This window comes from Sphaeramia orbicularis, chromosome 17 (genome assembly GCF_902148855.1).
Source record: "Sphaeramia orbicularis chromosome 17, fSphaOr1.1, whole genome shotgun sequence".
NCBI lineage: Eukaryota > Metazoa > Chordata > Actinopteri > Kurtiformes > Apogonidae > Sphaeramia > Sphaeramia orbicularis.
The window spans coordinates 11,623,808-11,641,074 of NC_043973.1; the positions used below are offsets into that span (position 1 = coordinate 11,623,808).

The 17,267-nt window shown below is 36.9% G+C and overlaps 1 protein-coding gene across 1 annotated transcript in view; it reads left to right on the plus strand.

Moving 5' to 3' along the window:
- Positions 1-17,267, plus strand: part of LOC115436862 (netrin-G1-like) — a 102,439-nt gene that overhangs the window by 16,252 nt on the left and 68,920 nt on the right. The window contains exon 3 of the mRNA XM_030159829.1: positions 10,405-10,498. Within this exon, the coding sequence (XP_030015689.1) occupies positions 10,405-10,498 (94 nt within the window). The remainder of the gene's footprint in view (positions 1-10,404; positions 10,499-17,267) is intronic.

Below are 17,267 nucleotides of genomic sequence, written 5' to 3' on the forward strand. Positions count from 1 at the left end.
GATAAAAAAATATGACAAAACTAAAATGAATATTAAAATTAAACTAAACTAAGCATTTAGGAAGAAATGAAAATTAATAAAAGTAGCAAACCTGCTCTAAAAACAATTAAAACTCACTGAATTAGAGAAAAAAAGTCAAAACTAAATAAAACTAAACTATAATGAAAAATCCAAACTATTAGAACCTTGCCTTGTACCTCTTAAAATTGTGTCTTTGTACGTCCTTTAACTTGTTTCATGCCTGGACATTGCTTTATCTCTGTATTGAATCTGTTCCACAGTGTCACCCCACTGACTGAAACACAAAAACCTTTCTTTCATTTAAGTACTGTCCTTGTTTTCTTAGAAGGGATAATGACACAATAAATAGTTTTTAAGTGTTTCTGTGGACCTTTTGTGGACTGCATTTATATACGGGGCATTTCCATACACTGCACTGGTGACGTCTAATGCCACTCTGCCTACACCTCTTACCACCCCTTTGCCACCCCATGGAAAATTTTCTAGATCTGCCATTGCTTTAATTTATTAGCTAAATTAGCCTTTTGACAACGCTGCCACTACAATAAGGCTAAACCTATCCCTGCAGCATTTCTAAAACGGTCATTCCCTGTCCTGGTGATTCTTACGGTGTGTTGCAGCCTCAGACTTCACATACAAAGCACAAGCTGACACATTTAGACACACAGAAACATGCACAGCCAAAGTCACCAGCTCTTATCTGCTCTCCTACACACAATATGCACACATGCACACACACACACTTCCAATCCTCCGATCCTGTGCCCTGTGAACCATGACAGCTGTAGCCAGCGTGATTGACAGAGTTTGAAAGTCAGGTTCAAGTGCAGGTTCACACGACCCCCAGTGTTAGCCCGCTTCCACTGCAAGCCTCTCTCTGGCTCTGCCAACGCCTGCTCACTTATCTTCCACCAGATGTCTGTCACATGCTGCGATGTTTTCTGCCAGTCATCTCCCAGTCTCCGACGTTTAATTAGTGCTCATTAAGGCCCAGGCTTTCTGTAAATAATATGGGTGCCAAAGAAAGTACATCAACATAAGCTGCCTCTGGAGGGACAGCAGCCATGAATAGTAAACATCAACATGTCCTCTTACTGCACACATTGTATGATCAAGCTTTAGTAGTAATGGAGCAGGCAAGGTTGTTTTGCTTTTGTGCATGGATTATGTGTCCTCACTTGAGTTATGCAGTGCAAAGGTTTTCCCCTTAATAGTAGAATGTGAACACTACTTGAAAAAAAATAAAAAGTTATTTTATTTGTACTTTTACCCTTCATATGTGCTTATGCAGGAGGCGATGCTTGCTTTTGTGCTCTTTCTTATATACACATGCAGTGACCCTCTGATTTCCATATTAATATGTCTTCCCATTGCCAATTTCTTCTCAGCTTTCTCCTTGTCTCAGCGGCTTACATCACATGAATGAGAAGGCCCTCCACCATGAGGCTGAGGTGGGATGACGGAGGGGAGGGGGGGGGAGGGCAGACATTACCATACTGTACGCCTACATCAATGCACAGCTTCAATAATAGGCCTTGTCATTGAAACAAATCACAGGCTTTCAGCAGCACTGGCCCAAGCCACACAAATTCAAATTTCATTTTCGCCTCGGTAGAAAATTGGAGCAGGGAAATTAACTTGTGATCCAATCCCAATATTTCTGCAACAATTTGGGGAGCCCTTGCGGGAGCTACTTTATATTTCAATGGGGGACGCAAACAATTTGCTTGAGATGTATTACATTACACTCCGAAGAATGACAAAAATTGGCCACAGCACAGAGCGACGAAAACAAGCCTAATCGGACTCTTCAATTTCACGGTGACACAGCCCGTTGTAATGAGGTGACTCTCCAACTCTCGCCTCTCCTCATGGAAAAAGTTCAATGCCATCTGAAATGTTGGAGCAGTCAATATAAAGCAGCAGTCAAACTGGATTTTCTTTGTTCCTGCTGCATTTTAACATCAGAGTTTTGTCCTAGTATTTTTCTGAACTCACCCTGAATGACATTAACTTTGACTTTTTTTTTTTTATTTCCCTAGTCCACAGGAGATGGTGAATACTGTATTCAATTCACTGCCATTAAGCTATGCAATAAGCTTGTATTATTAGATCATATTATACAAGTTATACAATCTAAAAGTAGCTATAATGAATGTGTTTTCCCTTGTTTATGGAGCCTTTTGACAACAAGACAGTTTAACGTGATGTTCAAGATACAACATTACATTAAAACATGGTACAACACACAGAGGACCTTATTAGAAATGTTCTAAATTACATCATAGTCATGGATGATAGATTTTCTTTCACTCCCATTTAATGTATTCAGTATTTCATAAATCAGCTGGAATGTTTTATAAAGGGAGTTCTTTTACATCAGAAAGCCGGTGCAGATCTGAGAAAGGGACTGATGTGGTCCACTTTCTTGTGGAGCTGAATCCTTCTAATGCCTTTATGAAAACCATTTAAACTACGTCTTTTATGGAACCTTTAACTCTTAAAACACCATCTACTTTATATTTTGTTTAGTCGGGAGTTATTTTGAAATTCAGAGAAACCTTTCATTTATTGTCAGTATTGGATCATTTCATTCAGTCACTGGTCAACAGCCTCATTTCCCATTTGATGAATTAATAATCATATCATCTGCTTGCTGCTATATATATATATATATAATATATTATAATATTATATATATATATATATATATAATTATATGTATATAATCTGATTTTAATACATTACCTTTTCCGTGACTGATTTCTGACTCAGTCATGTCAGATAGATTTTCATCTGTTGGTGTAGACGCCTACTCATGTGCACATTAATTCATACTGCACATTTAAAGGTACAGTGGTACCTTGACTTGCCAGTGCACAGATTTACAAGTTTTCTGAGTGACGAGCCATCCTTCAGTTGATTTTTTTTGCTTGGAATTGCAAGTCAAAATCCGAGTTATGAGCGAGCTTTAGTTATGTCCCCTCTAGTTGTCATAGCCAATAAGAAAAAATGTTAAAGGACAGCTAGTAGGTGTTCTGCCGGTGGATCCTCCATGTCTCTGTTCACCACAGCGTCTTGAGGAGTCCTGACGGGTTCCTCCTGTCAAACCCATTGTTATATAACCTACAGCGGCTCTGGAGACACATGTGGCTTTTCAATCCCTCTGCTGCGGCTCCCTGTGGCTTTGGAAAATTAATGAGTAATTAATTTAAATGTATTTTATTATAGTTAGTTAGTTTTTAGTCCAACGGCCCAAAGGGTCTGATGGACTATTGGTATCAGTTGGCATCCGTTTATCACTTGTCCGTAAACAATTTATCAAGAATCTTCTTCTCTGAAACCATCAGTCAGAATGACCTGATATTTGTTGTGGAACATCTTTGATTTCAAGTCTACCAAGTTTGTTCAAAGAATTGGGAAATATTGATTTTTGAATATTTTATGAACACCCATTGGTTTATAATGGGACACATTTCAAAGTGCTATGACTTGAAAACGTTTGAAGATATTGATATAATTACTGTTGGCAATATATAGGAAGTCACATATGGCTTTCATTTGGTGCTATGACCTTTGACCTTGAGTGACCTTGAAAGGTCAAACCCAGGGTCATCTATGTCCAGACGTCTACAAACTTCAATTGAAATTCATAGCAGAGGTTCCTTGGGGCAAGATCTACCAGGTTTGTTCAAAGAATTGAAGTCAAACAAATGCCAATTAATGTCTTAAATATGCCGTTGGAATACAGGACCCTTGGTCTATTTTTTAAAAGTGATTCTAAATTTGAAGATTGTGGTGATATTAGGTTTTACAGGTATTATCTCCTGCTGTCCAGAGGGGAGGTGCTGAAACACTTTGCCTGGAGGAGATAAAAAGGTCATCCAGAACACGTCAAATTTTCTCCATACAGGAATATGTTTGGATATAAGTTCAGTATAAGTTACACAGATTCAAAGTACGTTACCCCCAGGTTAGAAATACGTTTTGGATATGCTAGACATTATCTCGACATATTTCAACTTATGGGGCTGGAATGAATGGCATTTCAGTTCATTTCAATGTGGAAAGTGTATTGATATACGAGCATATTGGGTTATGAGCTCAGTCACAGAACAAATTAAACTCAAAAGTAAAGGAACCACTGTTTGTAGATCCACTCTGATCTGTAAGTTGTAATGTAAATGATAAACTGAGGCATGATATTGTTAAAATTGCATTTATATTCTTAAGACTATTTCAGGTTGTTCATGTTAATCACAATTTAATGAAACTTTGTAGACGTAAACAGTTTCATAATGTCATTTACATTTTTCTGCTGTTATTATTTTACTGTTCCAGCCCACTTCAGATCATATTGGGCTGAATGTGAACCCTGAACTAACATGAGTTTGACACCTCTGGTCTAGTTGTTAATCAAACCTGCTCCGAACATTGTCCTTCACTTCATTATCTTTATAATTAAACACAGTGGCTAGAAACCAACAGTTTTCATATGATGACTATTTCCTATAAAGGATTGGTTGATGTCTTTAATTCTTACAGCAAAAGCTTGGAAATACCTTATTTTAAAGAATTGCTCAAAGCTCAATACTTTGTTTTTAATGTGCTGAGTGGAATTATCTACTTTTTTATGTATTTATTTATTTGTTCATTACTGTGTTCTTTTCCAACATCAAGACCAACTTCAACATAAATGCATGAGCCAATAACACATGAGAAAAGACAGTCCTTTGGGTGGTGTATCCTTCAGTGCATGTCTCATCTGAGAAATAAGTGTGGCATGAAAATGGCATAAAAGATACGACAAGACAGAGTAACAGACAACAGACAAGACAGGGAGACTGGACCGTGGAGAGCTGACATTGAAAACTGATTAGCACATTGTAGAGTGAGGGAACTTTTTACTTTTATACTTGGAGTGTTCTCAGAGGTTGGATTTTTTTCACACAAATATTGATACTCGAATAACAGTGCGTACTTTTGCTGCCTTTCATCAACATTACTAAATTATTTTATTACTGTTGATATTATAAGTCATGCAGATATTAAAATGCAGCCCTGAAGTCGCACAGAGATGTGTGTAATGTGATGTTATGGTCTTTAACATTATGGATTCAAGGTCAGCACTGACTTCCTTCAAATAATTACTTGTGTTTCCCCATTGTCCAAAGTGGAGGAAATAAATAAAGGGCTTTAGGGCTTGTTTTATGAGAATACGGATGGACCAATTTCCTACAAATCTGACTGTAAGACGTATTTTAATCATTTAGTTTCTGCCTGTGAACATCACAGAAACAGAAGCACAAAAAAACCTGACATATTGGTGTCCTAGTTCATCCCATTGTGTCCCTGAGGTCCCTGATCTCATGTAAAAGATATCAAACAGGTTCTCTTTTTTTTTTTTTTTTTTTTTCCAGGCTGTTGCCAAGTTCTTCTGGTTTGTCCAGGTAACACATTGACATTCATCTAAAACTTTCAGCAAGGACGAAGTTTCCCTCACCAGCCTTGATCTCTCCATATCTGTCAGCCATCACTGGATATGTGAGCCTCTCCAAGTATCTTGTTGAGGAAAGTTTTCCGGAGAGCTCAGTATGTATTTATACAGCATGGAGGCACATTACAGGTTTTGACCATGAGCGTCTTGTAAGAGGGAATAGGTGAGGTATAGAGCTGAGGGAGACTCAGTCAGTCTTATCGCTGAGACTGGACTAGCAGTCATGGGTTAAATCCTTTTTTTTTTTTTTTTCGTTTTATAAGGCAAAAAGACATTTAATTCTAAAGCATTATTATAAAACTTTCAGAATGCAATCTATGCATACAAATTTCCAGGAAAACCTTCTAGAATATGTGGGATTTTCAAGTCAGAAGCCTCTATTTTCCAAATGTCCTGTAGATAATGCTATTCTTAGGCTATTTTTTCCTCCTTTCTTATTTAACAGGGACAGTGCACAGTGCATTTACAGATACAGTTACAGCTTATCTTCTGAGGAGCACAGGAATAACAAACAGGCAAACATTCCGGCTTCCCATCAGCGTAATACTGTACCGTCTGGCTCCAACAGAGTCTCAGCGTTTTGAACCTAACGCAGGTACAATCTATTAATGAAGTCAATCACATAATTAGCTGCACAAAAAGAGACCGAGCCCAGGTAGAGCCACGGGGGCCGAGCTGACACACCAGGCAAATAGAGCTGTTAATTAGTCCGGGTGGTGACCGTTCTCCTAAAATCATCCAGACACTAGTCACGAACGCAGGAAAATTAAAGAAAAACCCTAAGGCCAAAATAAAGAGGTGAAGCGCTGAGGTTTGTGAGGACGTACCTGCATCGGTTAGGTCAACAGATGTCACAGTAGATTTACAAAGGACTGAAAATGGGACTTATTCTGAGCATGCAGGGCCTGCTATATGATTACACTGAGTTACAAAAAAATGGTATTTGCAAGTTGTCTAGGTTTTTTCAACTGAATTAGGACCATTTTGCACCACTAAATCCAAAAATGACATCTGTTTTTCTCAATCAGGTCAGGTTTTTTTGCTAATTTGATTTTGAAAATTTGATCTTCTCACAAAATATAATTAATACCAAAATAAGATTGGTAAACATACTTTATGAAACTTGTGACTTGATTCCTGTTAGGTACAATGGTGTATTTACCGCAGATGTAGCAGAATACTCAGGCTTATTTTTGCAAGATCTTCTAGTCCAAGCCATTTCATTCACCTGTAATATTAAACAAACTATTAATCATAAATTGGCAAAAGTAAAATCTTCAGAACTCGTTTATTGCAAGAAATATGAAAGATTTTGTATCATATGATGTGAAAATGCCCATAAATGTAAGCAAAATGTTAAAAAGCCAATATGTAGCATAGTTCAGAAAGTTGACCTGATTGAGCAAAATTAATGTGATTTTTGGATTCAGCACACCAAAATGATCCTAAATCAGCTCAAAAACTTAAACAATAAATTTGTTGTTGACTATGTTATTTTTCACAGCATAAAAGAAGACCCAAAAGTTTGTATTTTTATCATGGAGAAACTCAGGTATGACAACAAGTACATCAGATATGGTTTTACCTACACAGCAAAAATTGGAGTTGAATCAACTCCCACAGAGTTGATTTTAACTTTTTTTCAGAGTTTATATTGGTCTACACTTTACAGAGTTAAATTAACATTTTCATTGGAGTTAATTACTTAACACTATGCCAGAGTTGCCTTTTTAACTCAGAAACCTGAGTTAACTTAACACTGACTGATTTAACTATTAACACTCACAAGAGTTCATAAATGGTAAATGGACTGAATTTATATTGTGCAATATTGTGAAATATGAAAGAATTTTGTATCATATGATGTGAAAATGCCCATAAATGTAAGCAAAAATGTTAAAAAGCCAATATGTAGCATAGTTCAGAAAGTTGACCTGATTGCGCAAAATTAATGTGATTTTTGGATTCAGCACACTAAAATTATCCTAAATCAGCTCAAAAACTTAAACAATAAATTTGTTGTTGACCAGTGTTATAAGAAGCTATCAAGAGGCTGCTGGGACAATGATTATAAAAACAAAGTCGTACATGCAATATTTGGTTTGGTTGTGATTCCAGGAGACATTCACTGTGACAGCTTTTTTGCCACATAATGCTTACGTAGTGTCACAATAAGGTTCATAATATTTTTTTTCCATTCATAGTTGCATTCATTTTTGATTTTTTAGTATAGGGAATCGGACCGCTGCATCAAGTCTCCATCACATCCCAAATTAGAGTCTGGACTTTAGGAGGCTTATCCATGCATGAAAATGATGTCTCATTTTCCCGGAACCATTCTGTCACAAGCCTGATGATCCTGATCAATCCTGGCATTGTCCAATCTCTTTGACGTTAAAGAAATGAGAGGCTACTGGCTGCAGTTAGTGTTAAATAAACAGCCTGGACAAAAAATAATTAAATAATAAATGCCTGGATTTAACTAAGCAAATAGTTCAGATCCTTCCATCGCTAAGTAGCTGCTGTACACTGCAAAAATCCAAATCTTACCAAGTGTATCTTTGTCATTTCTAGTCAAAATATCTCATCACACTTTAAATAAGACATAATCACCTAAAGAGTAACTTGTAAGTGAGATATAAGACTTACTTTTAGACAGTAGGTCTTGAAAATCTTATTTCAAGAAATCTTACCAAGATAATTTTCACTTGTTCCATTGGCAGATTTTTTTTTTGCTTGTTTCAAGATTTTTTTTTGCTTAATTCAAGCAAAAAATCTGCCAATGGAGCACATGAAAATTAAGATTTCTGACTTTTCTGACAGTTTTCTGACTGTGACCGTGTCTGGGCAGGTTGAAGCGTAGTAACGCACACGGTCACATGATCGGTCAATCAAGATATGCCATCTCAGATATTTACCTCCGCCAAGGAGGTTATGTTTTTGCCAGGGTTTGTTTGTTTGTTTGTCTGTTTGTTTGTCTGTCCGTTAGTGTGCAACATAACTCAAAAAGTTATAGACAGATTTGGATGAAATTTTCAGGTTTGTTGGAAATGGGATAAGGAAGAAATGATTAAATTTTGGTGGTGATTGGGGTGGGGGGGCCCACGGGGGGCTCATTTCCAACAAACCCTGAAAATTTCATCAAAATCTGTCCATAACTTTTTGAGTTATGTTGCACACTAACGGACAGACAACAGACAGACAAACAAACAAACAAACAAACAAACCCTGGCAAAACATAACCTCCTTGGCGTGGGAGGCCCACGGGGGGGGGCACTGATCAGCCTTGGCAGAGGTCTGCGCTCTCCGAGTGCTTCTAGTATATCCTGCATTTTATTTGAACTTGATTTTTACCAGGAAAAGTGTCTGGTTTTTTTACAATGAAATATATTGAATCATTAAAAATATTTTTTATCAGTAATTTTTTTTTTTAAATCAGTTACTAGAAAATTTAGGTGAGCCCATTTGAATTCCATGACCCCACGTGGGTTGAAAAACTGGACTATACAGATGTGGATGCCTTAATGCCATTTCCTCCTGCTGTGTAAAAGTGGAGCCAAACTCTCACACCCATGACTCTCATCTGAAGCTGCCATATTGCTTGTTTGACACAATTTCGACCAAGTGCCTGCTCGGTAGAACTGCAGGGACACTGCACCCCCCCTGCTGGTCATCTGATCAGACCCAGCTTTGTGTCTGAGGAACACTGGAGTGCATTTGCTTATTCATTACATCCAATAATTTATAGCTAACAAAACACCAGACAATGAAGACATTACAATGACAACAGCATAGAACAGTTCATCAAGGCTTCAGCTCAGAGACCCACTGTATGCACAGCTTTAGGCCAATAAGGCCATGGTGGGCTATAAATGAACTGTTAATTTTTCATTGATGCATTCATTCTAAAAGGACCTTCTTTAGGTGGACACGGAAAAGGTAGAAAAAACATTGAGGCAAATATAGTAACATGATATCACTAATGCCAACTGATTACATCATAACGATTTGAACACATAAAAGACTCATCAAATCCACTGAACAAGATCAAAATTATCTTTGGGAAAATGTATTGTACATTGTCTGTAGTTTGGCTTATGTATGTTCCACTGAATAATATGGAGGGATTGAAGACCTGTACTGCAGCCAACCACCAGGGGGAGCCCTTTAGGAGGGGTACCACCCTGTCCATCTTTATATACAGTCTATAAGTTTGTGTCACCATTGATGATGTCACCGTATCAGTCAAGACCAGGCTGTAAACATGTGCATTTGCTCAAATAAATGGAAGAGCTGTGCTTAGGCGGTCTTAGTTATTAATCTTGACCACAGTTGACCAAAAATATATTCAGTAAACCAAAGCTCTGGAAGGTCAACTGTCAAATTCTAGCACAGTATACATTCAAGCTTTTTATTATCTGTAGCGTAGTTCATTTTAAAGGTGGATACTAAGACACAATAATGAGACCTGAATAGATAGATAGATAGATAGATAGATAGATAGATAGATAGATAGATAGATAGATAGATAGATAGATAGATAGATAGATAGATAGATAGATAGATAGAGATAGATAGTAGATAGATAGATAGATAGATGCATACATACATACATACATACATACATACATACATACATACATAGATTCAGTCTAAAGGACATCTGTGATTCTACCTGTTCTACTCAATAGTAAATCCATGTATTAAAACTAAATGAAGTTGCAATTGCAGTGAATCGTTTCCTCTTTCAAAGTGTATCTGAAAGATCACACGTAGATCTTTCCATCTTGGTGCGCTATCGCCATGAGTTTCAAAGAAACTTTCTTTTCAGGTTCTTTAACTTTGAGGTTGTTATTTAATGAGTTCGGCACTCCTCTCTCGTCTAGAGTCAGAGATGCTAGGTGCTGTCACGAAGAAGAAAAGCAGTGTTAGACATAGTGAGCCTGTCAACACAGTGCCAAGCAGCCAAGAGAAGCCAAGGTTAGGAACCGCCAGAGGAGAAGACACAGGGCACTGCTGCTGCTGTCGACTCCGGAATATCAACCCAAGTTAACCTTATTTCACTCTACAATGGAGTTTTGTTTACAGCTACATAATCCTGCTGTATTAAAATTAGAAACTATATTTTTCACCATAACCCTAGATTCAATACAATAGCGTGGGCTTTTTCATTGTCAAACCAGTTTATTTCCAAATAGACCATGATTACTCTCATAATCAGCACATATTCAAACCTCTTGAGTGTCCAAGGACGACCATATCCAAGTAACAAAGCAGCCCTCTATGATACCCTCTATTATTAAGTAAAGGTTATAAGGTGAGGTGAAATTAGATTTGAATACACTTGAATTCCCCACAGTTATGTTTAGTTCACATCATAGATTTGTTTGTATTAGTCATGTACATATCCAGAAGGAGTGAAATAAAGGTGCTGGTCATATGAGCTTTCATACTCATGAGCTAACCAACAGAGTTAAATGGAGTATCTACATAGCAGCCATGATAAGAGGTGTGGACTTCTGTAAACCGTCCTTTACAAAACGTAGGTCAGTCTCTGAAATGGGGCGCCCACTGGCAAAAGTCAATTACATAACAGTACTATGATATAGGAACTGATTTACATAATTAAAATAGAGGAAAAATGACTGTTGGCAGTGTCCAAGTCAGCTAGTCCTGTTTGTGAATGTTGGAGGTTGAATTGCTTCTTTTGTGGGTTTGTTAGTTTGACAAGCATTTATACAATTGCATTTAGTTAACATTGGTTTGACAGTTGAAAAGTTTATGTTATTGCAGTTCTCAAGATATTTTTAGAATCAGAATCAGAATACTTTATTAATCCCAGGAGGAAATTATTGGATTACAATCAGACCATTCAAGTGTAATAAGAAGTAGCAGGAAAGAAATAAGCAATACAACTGAAAAAGACAAATATATACATACAGTATAAAGCTTTACTCCTACAACATATACAGCTCTTATATATATATATATATATATATATATATATATATACATATATATATATATATATATATATAATATATATTATATATATCTATATATATATCTATATATATATATATATTATATGTATATACAGGGTGGGGAAGCAAATTTACAATGAACATTTAGTTGTTTTTCTCAGCAGGCACTACGTCAGTTGTTTTGAAACCAAACATATATTGATGTCATAATCATACCTAACACTATTATCCATACCTTTTCAGAAACTTTTGCCCATATGAGTAATCAGGAAAGCAAACGTCAAAGAGTGTGATTTGCTGAATGCACTCGTCACACCAAAGGAGATTTCAAAAATAGTTGGAGTGTCCATAAAGACTGTTTATAATGGAAAGAAGAGAATGACTATGAGCAAAACTATTACGAGAAAGTCTGGAAGATACTATTAAAGAAGAATGGGAGAAGTTGTCACCCGAATATTTGAGGAACACTTGCGCAAGTTTCAGGAAGCGTGTGAAGGCAGTTATTGAGAAAGAAGGACACATAGAATAAAAAAAATTCTATTATGTAAATTTTCTTGTGGCAAATAATTCTCATGACTTTCAATAAACTAATTGGTCATACACTGTCTTTCAATCCCTGCCTCAAAATATTGTAAATTTTGCTTCCCCACCCTGTATATATATAATAATATATATATATATAACACACCACACACACCACACACACACACATACAAATATACATTTAAAACACTCTAGTAAGACACAGAAAAGAATATGTATTAGACTAGTGGTTTTCAAAGTGTGGGCTGCGGCCCTCTGGGGCCCACCAAGGGGCACTAGGGGACCTCAGAAAATTGGAGGAAAGGTAAGAAAAAAATGCAAAAGAAAACAGCATAAAAAATAGATGCTGATTATCAAGGATTATTATGAATATACAGGCAAGACAATTTATTTGTATAGCACTGTTCATGCACAGGGAAACTCAAAGTCCTTTACAAAGGCATTAAAAAAATAAAAATAAACGCCAAAGGCAAAAGCAAGACATACAGGGTCGGATCTACTAAGATCCCATTTTGCGTGTACTAATTTGCGTGCACAATCTAGAATTTGGAGTGTGGGACTTAACCACGGTTTCCGGATGATTTACTAAGATTGCTTGTGCAAATTACAACAGGTGCGAAGTCTTGGAGACCGCCTTATTTAAATGAGGGTTTTACGTGCGCTACTGGAGACAATACACTGGAAAACTGTGGGATACCCAGCACTAATGGGAACAGTGTGCTGAATGATCCGATGCACAGAAATGTAACGTTGGAGGAGTTTTGTCATAGAAGGTATTGTATGACTCATTCATTCACATATCTGTAATTTTAAAGGTCGGGACTGTGGGGGGTTGGATTGACTGTCAGGTGCACATAACTTTGTCACACTGTAGCCTAATGTCAGTGTGTATTTTTAATCACAATCATCATAGTGAAAAAGTGTGTGTGTGTGTGTGTGTGGGGGGGGGGCATACATCTCAGTTGTTTTTTCTCTTCCGTCACTCTAAAAATGTTCACACGAGGTGAAAATGCATCTCATTTCATCATTTCAGTGTCTCCTAACCACTTCCATGTGTGCGCAATTACACATCCAAACCGTTTGCACCTCCTTTTGACACGTGTTAATATAGACGCAGTTTCTATGAGCAAAATTGCTTTTGGGTTTGATAAATCACTTTGCATGTGTTAAATTAATATTTTAGATTTTCTCCTCCCAGCACACGCACAATTGCGAGTAAACACCCCATTTTGCATATTCATTGTTTCAAACCTAAGTGGATGCAGATGCACTATTTTGCACCTTTGAAAGACAGAACCCTTAGTGTGCACTGTTAGTAAATCAGTTTGTACATTTTTTTTGCGAGTGCAATGAGTTTGCACACATTTTAATATTCGCAAACCTTTAGTAGAATCCGGCCCACACTGTGGAAACATGTTAGTTAATAATATTCTTATGCTAAAACAATTCAATAATTATTTTATAGAGAATAAGTAGGAAAACACAATCTAGAAGACAATGTTTCTTGACATTTTTGGAGTATTGTCGGTGGGTTTGCAAAGGGGGGCCCCGAGCCAGAAGCTATGCTTTTTGGGGGGCCTTCACATGGAAAAATTTGGGAACCCTGTACTTAGACAATATACTATCAATTTGATAGTTAGTTGCAAAATCTTGTCTGTAATTATAATAATGTGGTTATATTTTATGTTTGTGTTCCAGGTAGGCACTGAATTTCTCATTTGGGTCAGGAATCCTGGGTGTAAATGCTAAAGAAAGACATTTTAAGTGCAGTGTTTTACATCTAATTAAGGATAGGATACCGACGTGAACCAAGAAAGGAATTCCTGTCCCATAATTCCTTCATGTGACCCTCCCAAGAACTCAAGAAATGCTCAACATGACACATGACCAACCTGCACATTTTCATCTGTAAGTCAAAGCCACACCTCTGCCTCTGTTTACTTCTGAACTGTCAAAGACATGTTACATCCATAGACCATGAACTTTATACTCCTGTTGTAAAATGATCAGTGAAGTGAAGATTTGTGGCAGCATAATGTAGATTATAATAATTTAATATATTTATAAAGTGCTTTTCTTGTCCCAAAGTGCACTATGCTCCGTTTGCATTAGTTATTTCCTCATTCTGAGTGTTGTTGTATTTCCAGCCCTTAGGAATGTCATTAATTTATGTTACTTCAGGCACAGATGCTTTAATAAAAGCCAGAGTTAAACTGCATCATCTCTCTCTTTCTCAGAAGTGAAAAGCAGCAAAAACAAGCTGGAAGTAAATATATTTGCGAGTTAAATAAATGTTAAAAATCTACTTGGGGATTTTTTTTTTTTCCTCAAATAAAGAGAAAATGAGAGGCAAATGATCTGACATTTAGAGACAGAAGAAAAATGATAAGATAAAAATAGAAGAATAGAAAAAAAAGATGAAAAGAACTTAGCCTGTTCAACTGAAAAAGGACAACTTAATAGTTTAACTAAATAAATGCCAAGTGAACACAGTTTTTTAATTATTAGCTTTTCTTTGTGTTGAATCAGATTCAATCAATCAGTCAAGTTTATGTATATAGCCCCAAATAATAACAAAAGTGTATTTCATGACACTACATTTAGAGCTGGGTAGACAAGACTCGTAGTGAGTGATTAGTGAAAAAGGACAAGACAAGTCGTCCTAGTCAGTTCATTCATTCATTTGATTCAGATCTGTAGTTTATGGAGCTGCAGGTGACTGGATTTATACTTTCATACAGACAGACAGACAGACAGACAGAGAGAGAGAGAGAGAGAGAGAGAGAGAGCGAGAGAGAGAGAGAGAGAGAGAGAGAGAGAGAGACGTGCCACCTCTGCAAACGTGGCTTCAGGATGGATGAGTGTTTTTATGACCTGCTGGCAAGCTGGCAGAACACGAGAGAGAGAGAGAGAGAGAGAGAGAGAGAGAGAGAGAGAGAGAGAGAGAGAGAGAGAGAGAGAGAGAGAGAGAGAGAGAGAGAGAGAGAGAGAGAGAGAGAGAGAGAGAGAGAGAGAGAGAGAGAGAGAGAGAGAGAGAGAGAGAGAGAGAGAGAGAGAGAGAGAGAGAGAGAGAGAGAGAGAGATTTGACTTTATTGATCCTAAACTGTCAAATTATAGGTTTGTATGTCGCAGTTCACTGGTAGATTCAATGTTAAGCACATTTTGCATGAAAAAAATTAACATTTTTTAAATAAACAGATTTCATTAATGTGGGGCATTAATATGTGAGAGTGACTGACTGGTATCATGTATTCTCTCTTTTTTTTTTTTTTTTCTAAAGTTTATTTGATAGGGACAATGCAAACATATACATAGTATAACTTGTACCTGTTACAAACAAGCTGTAGTAACTGATGATTCACATAAAGAGATTATAGCTATTGCTAGTTTCCATCTCCAGTCCCTTGTCAGGCGTTTAGCAGGAAAGAAAGAAAGAAAGAAAGAAAGAAAGAAAGAAAGAAAGAAAGAAAGAAAGAAAGAACGAAACATTTAAGGTTGCATAAAATGACAATGTACAATCACAGATCTTAAAAAAAAAAAAAAAAAAAAAAATATATATATATATATATATATATATATATATATATATATATATATATATATATATATATATATATATATATATTCTGTATATGTACATATATAAACAGGAATACATTTATTCCAGCCTTTCCATGTGCCTATGATGCACCTTCAGTACACTACAGTTTCAGACCCATATCAGTACCATCTGTCTAGTATAAGTTCACTTAGAATTTACATTTTTCCTTCACATCATGACGTCTTCCATCACACAGATGTACCTTTCACTCTATCCTCTCTTTTTCCTCTCCCTTGCACATAAATATAATCCAAAAAAACATCCGTTTCATCCTCTCTGAAAGAATAACATTTATTTTATTCCCACCTGAGAAAGTACAATTGATGGGGAGGACATAGAAGCTAAATGATCTGCAGTGTCTCCTGAGGGAGGGTCACTTGTTTGGGTAATGGATAATACCAATTGCTGTTGGGCTGAACACAGGATAAAAGGTCATTAAAACTTTATGAAATGTGCCTTTGTAATGGTGCCAGTTCAAAAGGCTGGACATTGGGGAAAGAGATCTCTTTCCTCTAGTGACCCAAACGGTGAACTGAAAAACTTTCTGATTTCAATATGACAATGCCAGCGGCAAAAGCATCACATCCCAGAGCCCCCCTGAGCCCATACCCTCCACTCTGTCAGCGTGCTACCTACACTGGTTGGGCCTGATGATCCAGATTTTGCTGGTTTTTAATTAAGTGGAAGGTCAAATCTCATCGCTCTTGACTTCAGGGAGCTGCTGCCGTCTGCATGGCAGAAGAGCTACACCCAGTCATTAATTTTATGGAGCAGGGGCTTTAATTGATTAAAAAGTTAAGGACAATGGGGAATGCATGGTAAAAAGCCCTGGCGTTTATTTGCTGTGAATTTGAGCTGATATTAAGGCGCATCTCTTAAGGCTGCCAATATTATGATGAAATTGATGAATGATGACAGGATTTAAAAGTTGAATTTCATAAGATTGCTGAAGGTATGAGTGAAAATCATTATGATCACTGGAGGTGTTTTGAATCAGGTGCATCAAGCTGCTTTTGTGTGGATTTTCAATTCCTGCACTGGAAGTGGTTGGAATGCCAGAAGGTGGGTAAAAATTTGATTTGGAAAAATCACAAAAAGGTGTTTATTTCCACTAGTTGTCTCCCAGTCAAAACAACAAAGAAAAAAAAGAAAAAAAAGAGATGCAACACTTCTATCATTCCATTTTACAATAAAAGCCCCTAACATATACACTGTCACCTTCATTCACACCATGGTCACTGCTTATATTCATGTTATATAAGTAATATAAAGTGAACCAGTACTGGTCATGTTTATGACATTAATTGTGCTTTGTGTATGACTTATAATCAAGAGAGGCACAAATTCAGTAAAAAAAATCACCATAAATTCACTATACTGGATTGTTTTATTACATGGAGTACGGGTGGGGGCAGAACCTATAGGGAAGCAGCCATTTTGGCCAGAAGTGATGTACCATCGTTGATTTCAGGTGATCAGTAAAATGTCCCCATGGTGGGATGAATAAAGTCTTATCTTATCTTATCTTATCTTATCTTGTCTTTTCTTTTCTTAAACAAGCAGCAGTCAGTGAGCCAGACTGAGTGGAAAGGGCATGTTCGTGCTTGTTGTTTGTGCAGG